At 35.0% G+C, this 12,460-nt stretch overlaps 1 protein-coding gene across 1 annotated transcript; it reads right to left on the reverse strand.

Annotated features, from left to right (window-relative positions):
* Nucleotides 1-2,272: 2,272 nt before the first annotated feature.
* LOC137641954 (uncharacterized) lies at nt 2,273-5,369 on the reverse strand. Its single transcript, XM_068374523.1, has 2 exons — nt 2,967-5,369; nt 2,273-2,830 (listed from the first exon to the last, which is right to left on the reverse strand). Exon 1 carries the CDS (start codon nt 4,445-4,447, stop codon nt 3,350-3,352), a length of 1,098 nt encoding a protein of 365 aa, XP_068230624.1. The 5' UTR covers nt 4,448-5,369; the 3' UTR covers nt 2,273-2,830; nt 2,967-3,349.
* Nucleotides 5,370-12,460: the final 7,091 nt, after the last annotated feature.

Consider the following 12,460-nt stretch of genomic DNA (forward strand, 5'->3'; position numbering starts at 1 on the left):
AAAAACTATATTCTCAATCTCTCTTCTCTCTATCCTCTTTATCAACTTAATAAAACTATATTCTCAAATCGATTCTCTCTATCCTCTTTATCAACTTAAAAAACTATATTCTCAATCTCTCTTCTCTTTATCCTCTTTATCAACTTAGAAAACTATATTCTCAATCTCTCTTCTCTTTATCCTCTTTATCAACTTAATAAAACTATATTCTCAATCTCTCTTCTCTTTATCAATTTAAAAAACTATATTCTCAATCTCTCTTCTCTCTATCCTCTTTATCAACTTGAAAAAACTATATTCTTAATCTCTCTTCTCTCTATCCTCTTTATCAACTTAGAAAACTATATTCTCAATCTCTCTTCTCTTTATCCTCTTTATCAACTTAGAAAATTATATTCTCAATCTCTCTTCTCTTTATCCTCTTTATCAACTTAATAAAACTATATTCTCAATCTCTCTTCTCTTTATCAATTTAAAAAACTATATTCTCAATCTCTATTCTCTTTATAAACTTAAAAAACTATATTTTCAATCTCTCTTCTCTTTATCCTCTTCATCAACTTAAAAAACTATATTCTCAATCTCTATTCTCTTTATCAACTTAAAAAACTATATTCTCAATCTCTCTTCTTTCTATCCTCTTTATCAACTTCTCTTCTTTCTTCTCCAAATGTGTAACTTCTCAAGTACAAGCAAGAAGTGTCCTTGAAGGAATAGGCCATTTGTTCTGAGAGGTTTTTTAACACTTCCTATCAGAAGTGGATTTGAGGTTGGATGGGATACAGCAAAAGCAATTATTTATTTTGGCCAGGTTTTTTTGTCCATTGAATTGCCTTCGACTTGTTTCAGTTGCTAACAGAATCTACTTAGTAATGGAAGTCGTTCTTTAAAATATGCTGAGTGAATAAGACATTGCATTATATATAAATGCATACAGCCACCCACACACACACACACACACACACACACACACACACACACACACACACACACATATATATATATATATATATATATATATATATATATATATATATATATATACATAAACACATACAACACATTTATGTGTGGGTTTGTGTGGATGGATATATATATATATATATATATATATATATATATATATATATATATATATATATATATATATATATATATATATATATATATATACTGTACATATTTCCATATACGCGTGTATGAAGGCGTTCTTGCCATTAAAATCATCACTATCATTATCAGTAATACCGTATCTAAGTAATTACAAAAATCTTATTTACATCCTAAATCCCAATTTCACACGGTCACATTTGCCAGCTCCCAAATTTCGAAGCGAGGACTGACAAAGGACGCAAAAAAAAGTGCTTTTCGCAATGAAGAGATAAGCAAACGGACTCGTTCAATCTACAATTCCAGTTTACCATTGATAAGGTGACCAGTTTTTTTTTCTGTAAAGGCAGGATATTTCACACACACACACACACACACACACACACACACACACACACACACACACACACACATATATATATATATATATATATATATATATATATATATATATATATATATATATATATGCATACATCTATATATATATATACATATATGTACATATATATACATTATATATATGTACATATACATATATACATACATATATATATACATAAATATATATATATATATATATATATATATATATATATATATATATATATTTATATATGTATATATATACATATATATGTACATATCTATCTATCTATCTATCTATCTATCAATCTATATATATATATATATATATATATATATATATATATATATATATATATATAATGGGAGTTAAATGGCTGGATATGGTTAAAAATTAAACTATAAGTGAGATTACTCAAGTGCATTATGTGGATGAGATCATGATGAGGGGTAGATGAAGATAGTTTGGGAATGCTCTTCGCACTCCCCAAGAGAGATTAGTCCACCAAACGTTCAGTTGGACTCCACAAGGCTCTAGAAGAGTTGGAAGACTCAGACCTACATGGCTGAAGTATATGACGCGCGAAGTAGGAGGTGATGAATGGAGAAATATTCAATTAAAAGCTCAAGATAGAGACGGCAGGCCAAATCTAACCGAGGCACTTTGCGTCAATAGGCGAAGGAGGAGATGATATTGTGGCGGGATGTTGCAAGGACAACCCCCACACCCTGAATCACACTTACTGACAATGGTCTCCACAAAACAAACTTTCCCCTTACGTAATCAGCAGCGGGACTCTTGGACAAAAGGACAAAAATCAAAACAAAACATATCCTTAACACTATATTCTTACAAACTATAATAAATAAATCAATAACCATCCACAATCAAATTACCAACACTTAAAACTAATCAAAACTTAACACCAAATAATATAATATATAATAATCAAAAGCACCATTCATATAACCCGCAAAAACCCTAACAGACTTAAAATTACCCCACACACCAAAACCAAAAGTAAATATATATATGAATTATCTTGTATAAATATTTTATGGACACCAACACAAAGCCGACTGTCTTTTACGGCAACTACCACAATCACAGCTTTGTTGTCAACAGATTACACTGGGTGGCAATTTGCCACAACTGCCACGCTGAATTGATTGTTAGTCATCATCCCCATCATCATCATTATCATCATCATCATCAACAATCCAAATACAAAGGCCAGGTCATCATCGGTTCAGCAATCCAAAAGCAGTCCAAACAAAATCGTAATACAGGCCAGGTCATCAACAATAAATCCACTTTCTAACAATTCGGTCTCTCCAAAGGAGGAATCGCAGCCTGCCAAAATAAAAAAGAAAAACACTTACGAACACTTCTAGCTAACTGAACTATCGCACTATAATCAAAGATAAATAATAAATTGTTCCTATCATTCACAATCACGACAAGCAAAGATAAACAAAACTGTACTTACTTTGAAAATCAAAAAACACTTCCACGCTGGTCGAAAAAATATTTATATTATCCAGCTCTCACACAACTGCCTTATGCTGCAGTCAAATAAAAAAGCATTCGCTCCGAAACATTCACCACTGTCGTAACCTAACTAAAACATGTAAACAAACAATCTCATTTATACCAACAGTCTTTCTCACCACAAACGATCGTTAACCTAACTACTTTCGCTCGCTAACACAATCTCTCTCTCTCTCTCTCTCTCTCTCTCTCTCTCTCTCTCTCTCTCTCTCTCTCTCTCTCTCTCTCTCAGGATTTGGCAAAAACAAAAATAAAATAAAGCAAAAATAAATCCTCCACATTCCTCCCCCCTTACTTTGCCAAATCCTTCTCACACAACACTTACATTATTTTTTTCATAACCCAGTCGCAGTCGGGAACGGGACCTCTACTCCGAGTAACTGGGCCTCCATATACTCTCTCATTCACTTCTTCCTTATCACAATCATTAGCTACATTAACACTATTCCTCTCTAAATCCCTATCATCTAATATATCATGTACAATCATATCTACCTCGTTCTCATCTGGCCCTATAATTACACTCATTTCTGTAAACAGTTCATCCATTTCATCAAAAACATTCTCAACTTTAGTAAAAGATTCATTCATACTACTAATCATTCTCCTATCTCTCACTCTCGCATTCGTCATCCTTTCTTTTACATCACCTAAGGAAAAGCCACACACACTATAGGTATCATTCATACTCAGCCATGATTCATCTGTATTAACACATTTATCTTCCATACACACTTGCACATTTACACCCTTGTCATACTTATTTCTATTCTCACTTTTACTTATAAAATTTTCCCTTCTTTCATCTTTACTTAAAGCTCTTGTATTCTTCCTTTTCTTATATTCTACTAACACTAACTGTTTACCTTCCAGACCTAAGTCCTCATACATACTAGGTTCACCCTTGTTCCTTTTCAACCATTTACTCATCCCATTCTCTTGGATATACTCAGGTACCTCTTTCCATTTACGCAACTGGTTGTGGTGGGCCCTAATTTTTTCCACAATACCACCCACACACAACTTACCCAAAACGTAACTTAATCCACTCGAACCAACTTCTAACACATCATAGGGACCTTCAAATTTATCACGCACCTTATTTACATTCATTCTACCCTTTTCAATTACTTCTTTCATCACTCTCTCACCAACTTTAAAGCTTTCAAACCTCTTATTTGCTTTCCTCCACACATCTCTATCATCCTCCGACACACCCAACCTCGGTCTTATTATCTTTTCAAAATTTAAAACAAACTTACATGGAGACATACCCGTACTCTTATGCACTGTTGCATTGTAAGCCCACAACGCTCTACCAACATACAAATCCCAATCATTACCACATGTACTCATCATTCGCAAAATTTCAGTTAATGTTCTTATAGTCCTTTCAGCCAACCCATTCGCACTTGGCATATAAGGAGTCGAATACACATGTTCAATACCCCATTCTCACAAACATTGATCCTATTCCTTCCACATACACAGGAGGACTCACCCAGCTGAACCCTCTCACACTCTAGTTTCCCGAACATCCTGGCTGACTTATTCCCTTCTTCCTACATACCCTAGCTACATGCCCATCTGCACCACATTCAGTACACTTACCCCGCGGCTCCTTGCACATTCTAGCATAATGACCATCCTTACCACAATTACCACAAATCACATTCATACGATTACTCCTACATCCACTTGCTACGTGCCCAGTCATACCACACCGATAACACTTAATCACTTTCTCTTTCTTACAGTCGCTAATACGATGCCCTGTCTCTCCACACCCGAAACATGCTCCTAATGCCCATCTACATTCATTCTTCTTATGACCTTCCTTTCCACACCTATAACACTTTTCATTACGGACACGACTATCTGACATACCTCGATGCGCACTAACACTCCTATCCCTATTGCGCCAATTACCCTGCCTAAATCCTTCATTTGTCCTTACAGGTATTCCCACATTACTCGCCCAAACACTCCTATCTACTACATTATCAGCTACCCTCATTGGTCCTCTCAAAATTGCGTCCTTATAACTACCAAATTCTATTACACTTTCTTCCATTCCAGTTCTTACACTCACAGATTTACTTTCTTTCATGCACCTATCTAACTCATAATCCTCAACTATCTCTAGTATATCATCCCATGTCAATCTCTCTTGCGTCCACCTCATTTTCTCTTTGCGTTTCAAATTAATAAATTCACACACATTCTCAGGTACTGTTGCCAAAAACTTCCTCATTAACTCCTTATTCTCATTTATACCTTCATCCCCATACTTCTTCCTAGCTAAAGTTTCCAACCTACATACGTACATTGATATAGCTTCTCCTGCATTCATCCTTGCCTCATCAAAATCATTTTTACGCTTATACTTAACACTCCCTTTCATACGTTTTACCTGCTCAATTATTCTCGTTTTCACACTTTCATAATCAACGTCCCCTACACTCATTATCACTCCATACATCGTCAACAAATACCCAGTCAAATATTCTCCTAACTCCCTAGCCCAAACTCTTTTACTATCACCATACTTATCCTGACAATACCTCTCATACTCCTTGAAAAAATCATTTACATCCCTACTGCTATGCTCATTGAACCTTTCACACCGAGGTACCTCTCTCATAAACACAGTCTTACACACATCACGTTCATTCTCACTGCTATCATCACTGTCTACTCCCTTGTTACCTTCTTCCTCATTCGAATATAATGAATCCACTTCCACACTTAAATTCCTATCCTTAACCATTCCCTTCTTACCCTTTTTCTTACTTACCACTTTCACCCATTCACGATCGTCCTTGCTATCAGCCTGATACTTTTTCTTCTCTTTCTTCACATCACTTTTACCTTTCCTTTCATCTTTCCTCTCCCCTTTCTGTTCATCCTTACTATGCCTAATTCCCTTATCTTCAATATCACCATCACTATTACTACTATCACTATCACTTCCTTTCCCATTATCACCTACCTTAACCTTCTCTTTCACTACCAACCCATTACCCGAAGCTGAGGACACTCCTCCGACTGCACCTTCACCCATTATAGTTTTCATCATCCCCATGACTTGCCCCATCATATCTTCCATTCGTTTCTCCATTCGTTCTTCATTCTCTCGCATCCTCATCTCAACACATTCTTCCACTCTCTCTACTGTCCCCTTTAACTCCCTAAGCTCCTTCTGCATCGCCGCATTCTCCCAGTTCAACCTCTCATTCTCTATTAGCAACCTCTCCTCACGCTCCTTACTCAGCCGCAATTCCTCCTTCAGTAACTTGTTCTGCTCTTCCATTTTTCATCAACCTTAATCCTAAATTCTTAACCTAATTCCGTCCTTCGTCCAACAGTCCAGCTTCTATCCCACCTCAGCAGTCCCTGTTCGGGCGCCAAAATAATGTGGCGGGATGTTGCAAGGACAACCCCCACACCCTGAATCACACTTACTGACAATGGTCTCCACAAAACAAACTTTCCCCTTACGTAATCAGCAGCGGGACTCTTGGACAAAAGGACAAAAATCAAAACAAAACATATCCTTAACACTATATTCTTACAAACTATAATAAATAAATCAATAACCATCCACAATCAAATTACCAACACTTAAAACTAATCAAAACTTAACACCAAATAATATAATATATAATAATCAAAAGCACCATTCATATAACCCGCAAAAACCCTAACAGACTTAAAATTACCCCACACACCAAAACCAAAAGTAAATATATATATGAATTATCTTGTATAAATATTTTATGGACACCAACACAAAGCCGACTGTCTTTTACGGCAACTACCACAATCACAGCTTTGTTGTCAACAGATTACACTGGGTGGCAATTTGCCACAACTGCCACGCTGAATTGATTGTTAGTCATCATCCCCATCATCATCATTATCATCATCATCATCAACAATCCAAATACAAAGGCCAGGTCATCATCGGTTCAGCAATCCAAAAGCAGTCCAAACAAAATCGTAATACAGGCCAGGTCATCAACAATAAATCCACTTTCTAACAATTCGGTCTCTCCAAAGGAGGAATCGCAGCCTGCCAAAATAAAAAAGAAAAACACTTACGAACACTTCTAGCTAACTGAACTATCGCACTATAATCAAAGATAAATAATAAATTGTTCCTATCATTCACAATCACGACAAGCAAAGATAAACAAAACTGTACTTACTTTGAAAATCAAAAAACACTTCCACGCTGGTCGAAAAAATATTTATATTATCCAGCTCTCACACAACTGCCTTATGCTGCAGTCAAATAAAAAAGCATTCGCTCCGAAACATTCACCACTGTCGTAACCTAACTAAAACATGTAAACAAACAATCTCATTTATACCAACAGTCTTTCTCACCACAAACGATCGTTAACCTAACTACTTTCGCTCGCTAACACAATCTCTCTCTCTCTCTCTCTCTCTCTCTCTCTCTCAGGATTTGGCAAAAACAAAAATAAAATAAAGCAAAAATAAATCCTCCACAATATATATATATATATATATATACACACACATATATATATAGTAAATATATATATATATATATATATAAGATAATCCAAGAATCAATCCAAAACCTTTTTCTACTTACCTTTAATATTTATACTTTCCACTGAATTGGGAAAATTAAACAAAATATCCAGTACTATTCCATTATTGGGGACAATTTTCTTAAAGTACAAAAAAGCGGGACAAATAAGGACAAAGCGGGATAAAACTCACAAAAGTAATATAAAAGAAGGATATTTTGATAACTTTGAAAAAAGCGGGGGACAGATGTTGAAAAAAGCAGGCCTCTGGTCAAATTACTGCTTTGGTGTATATATTACGATCATATTGGTAAAATGAGTCATTTTACAAAATGCCCGGCCATTATGCAAAAAGGCAGATTTCGTGGTCATTTTGCAAAATGACCTAAACATCTCGACATTGGTAATATTACAAAATTCCCGGCCATTATGCAAAAAGACCAGATTCGTGGTCTCTTAGGAAAATGACCTAAATATCTAGACATTTTGCAAAAGGGCCAAGATTTTGGTCCATTTACAAAATCATCAGTATCATCGTTGGTAAGGTCACAAAATGTCCAATCAGCAAGTATCTAACCTAACGTAACCTAACCAAACCTACTTGCTGTTTGTACATTTTGTAATCTTACCAACGATGATACTAATGATTTTTGTAATTGGACCAAAATCTTGGCCATTTTGCAAAATGTCGAGGTATTTAGGTCATTTTGCAAAGTGACCACGAATCTGGTCTTTTTACATAATGGCCGGCCATTTTGTTAAATGACCAATGTCGAGATATTTAGGTCATTTTGCAAAGTGACCACGAATCTGGTCTTTTTGCATAATGTCCGGGCATTTTGTTAAATGACCAAGGTCGAGATATTTAGGTCATTTTGAAAAGTGACCAAAAATTTTGGTCTTTTTGCATAATGGCCGGGCATTTTGTTAAATGACCAATGTCGAGATATTTAGGTAATTTTGCAAAGTGACCACGAATCTGGTCTTTTTGCATAATGGCCGGCCATTTTGTTAAATGACCAATGTCGAGATATTTAGGTCATTTTGCAAAGTAACCACGAATTCTGCCTTTTTGCATAATGGCCGGGCATTTTGTTAAATGACCAATGTCGAGATATTTAGGTCATTTTGCAAAGTGACCACGAATCTGGTCTTTTTGCATAATGGCCGGCCATTTTGTTAAATGACCAATGTCGAGATATTTAGGTCATTTTGCAAAGTAACCACGAATTCTGCCTTTTTGCATAATGGCCGGGCATTTTGTTAAATGACCAAGGTCGAGATATTTAGGTCATTTTGCAAAGTGACCACGAATCTGGTCTTTTTGCATAATGGCCGGGCATTTTGTTAAATGACCAATGTCGAGATATTTAGGTCATTTTGAAAAGTGACCAAAAATTTTGGTCTTTTTGCATAATGGCCGGGCATTTTGTTAAATGACCAATGTCGAGATATTTAGGTCATTTTGCAAAGTGACCACGAATCTGGTCTTTTTGCATAATGGCTGGGCATTTTGTTAAATGACCAATGTCGAGATATTTAGGTCATTTTGCAAAGTAACCACGAATTTAGTCTTTTAGCATAATGGGCGGGCATTTTGTTAAATGACCAATGTCGAAATGTTTAGGTCATTTTGCAAAGTGACCACGAATCTGGTCTTTTTACATAATGGCCGGCCATTTTGTTAAATGACCAATGTCGAGATATTTAGGTCATTTTGCAAAGTGACCACGAATCTGGTCTTTTTGCATAATGGCCGGGCATTTTGTTAAATGACCAATGTCGAGATATTTAGGTCATTTTGCAAAGTGACCACGAATCTGGTCTTTTTACATAATGGCCGGCCATTTTGTTAAATGACCAATGTCGAGATAGTTAGGTCATTTTGCAAAGTGACCACGTCTCTGGTCTTTTTGCATAATGGCCGGGCATTTTGTTAAATGACCAATGTCGAGATAGTTAGGTCATTTTGCAAAGTGACCACGAATCTGGTCTTTTTGCATAATGGCCGGGCATTTTGTTAAATGACCAATGTCGAGATATTTAGGTCATTTTGCAAAGTGACCACGTCTCTGGTCTTTTTGCATAATGGCCGGGCATTTTGTTAAATGACCAATGTCGAGATATTTAGGTCATTTTGCAAAGTGACCACGAATCTGGTCTTTTTGCATAATGGCCGGGCATTTTGTTAAATGACCAATGTCGAGATAGTTAGGTCATTTTGCAAAGTGACCACGTCTCTGGTCTTTTTGCATAATGGCCGGGCATTTTGTTAAATGACCAATGTCGAGATAGTTAGGTCATTTTGCAAAGTGACCACGAATCTGGTCTTTTTGCATAATGGCCGGGCATTTTGTTAAATGACCAATGTCGAGATAGTTAGGTCATTTTGCAAAGTGACCACGAATCTGGTCTTTTTGCATAATGGCCGGGCATTATGTTAAATGACCAATGTCGAGATATTTAGGTCATTTTGAAAAGTGACCACGAATCTGGTCTTTTTGCATAACGGCCGGGCCTTTTGTTAAATGAACAATGACGAGATATTTAGGTCATTTTGCAAAGTAACCACGTCTCTGGTCTTTTTGCATAACGGCCGGCCATTTTGTTAAATGACCAATGTCGAGATATTTAGGTCATTTTGCAAAGTAACCACGAATTCTGCCTTTTTGCATAATGGCCGGGCATTTTGTAAAATGACCCATTTTACCCAAATGATCGTAACATATATATCCTTATCTACGTCACGGGGAAACACTTAGCTCGCTAAAGTGCAACACCAAGTTGTGACAGATAGAGAACATATTTGCTTGTGAATGATCTTTTTACATTTGCCGCAAATGCACGAAGAAATTGCACGAGATATACTCTGCAATGCACGAGCCATTTGCAACCATGATGCTCTTGCTTGAGATAGGCTGCAATGCAAAGGCAATTTGCAAATGCTTTTCAAATTACAATTCCTTTTAGGGATATTTTGTGCATGGGATAACGCTTTTAGCACAAGTTGACTTTGGATACAGGTGGGCCACTTTCGTTAAATTCGCCAATTTTATTATTATTATTATTATTATTATTATTATTATTATTATTATTATTATTATTATTATTATTAAAATCAATATCGGTATTAATTCTACAATTATTAAAATAAATATTAGAATTATAAAAATCATTATTATTATTGATATTAGAATTATAAAAATCATTATTATTATTGATATTAGAATTATAATTATTATTAAGATTGTTAAAATATTTATTATTATTAAAATTATCATTATTACTGAAAATATTATTATTATTATTATTAAAATTATCATTATTAATGAAATTATTATTATTATTATTATTATTATCATTATTATTATTATTATTATTATTATGAGCCATAAGCAGAGAGAGGAATCCAATATAATACTATCTGGCCAGTCAAAGGACCCAATAACTCTCTGGCAGAAGTACCTCTACGGGTGTCTGGTGCCTTGGTCAACCTACTACCTGATAAGGCATTATCGAATGATTCATTGATTCTTGGAAGTGACGTCACAACAAATATGGTCACTTACGTTTGAAAAGTTGCCCACCAATAAATAATATTTTTTCAGGTTTATTTTCTTTTATTTCCTTATTTCTAAAGTAATATTCCTTATTTAACTTTGAGAGGCCTTAATTAGGTAATAAATAAGGCAGTACCGTATCTTCTACTGCCACTTGTAGCTAAACTCTCTCTCTCTCTCTCTCTCTCTCTCTCTCTCTCTTTCATTGATCTAGTCGAATAATTTTTTTTTTTTAGTTTGGTTACTACCTTTTTTCATCATATATACATAGATACACCTCTCTCTCTCTCTCTCTCTCTCTCTCTCTCTCTCTCTCTTTCATTGATCTAGTCAAATAATTTTTGTTTTTTTTTAGTTTGGTTACTACCTTTTTTCATCATATATACATAGATACACACCTCTCTCTCTCTCTCTCTCTCTCTCTCTCTCTCTCTCTTTCATTGATCTAGTCGAATAATTTTTTTTTTTTAGTTTGGTTACTACCTTTTTTCATCATATATACATAGATACACCTCTCTCTCTCTCTCTCTCTCTCTCTCTCTCTCTCTCTCTTTCATTGATCTAGTCAAATAATTTTTGTTTTTTTTTAGTTTGGTTACTACCTTTTTTCATCATATATACAGATACACCTCTCTCTCTCTCTCTCTCTCTCTCTCTCTCTCTCTCTCTTTCATTGATCTAGTCAAATAATTTTTGTTTTTTTTTTAGTTTGGTTACTACCTTTTTTCATCATATATACATAGATACACCTCTCTCTCTCTCTCTCTCTCTCTCTCTCTCTCTCTTTCATTGATCTAGTCAAATAATTTTTTTTTTCTAGTTTGGTTACTACCTTTTTTCATCATATATACATAGATACACCTCTCTCTCTCTCTCTCTCTCTCTCTCTCTCTCTCTCTTTCATTGATCTAGTCAAATAATTTTTGTTTTTTTTTAGTTTGGTTACTACCTTTTTTCATCATATATACATAGATACACCTCTCTCTCTCTCTCTCTCTCTCTCTCTCTCTCTCTTTCATTGATCTAGTCAAATAATTTTTGTTTTTTTTAGTTTGGTTACTACCTTTTTTCATCATAGATACACCTACACCTCTCTCTCTCTCTCTCTCTCTCTCTCTCTCTCTTTCATTGATCTAGTCAAATAATTTTTGTTTTTTTTAGTTTGATTACTACCTTTTTTCATCATAGATACATAGATACACCTACACCTCTCTCTCTCTCTCTCTCTCTCTCTCTCATTGATCTAGTCAAATAATTTTTGTTTTTTTTAGTTTGATTACTACCTTTTTTCATCATAGATACATAGA

Source organism: Palaemon carinicauda, chromosome 6 (assembly GCF_036898095.1).
Source record: "Palaemon carinicauda isolate YSFRI2023 chromosome 6, ASM3689809v2, whole genome shotgun sequence".
Taxonomy (NCBI): Eukaryota; Metazoa; Arthropoda; class Malacostraca; order Decapoda; family Palaemonidae; genus Palaemon; species Palaemon carinicauda.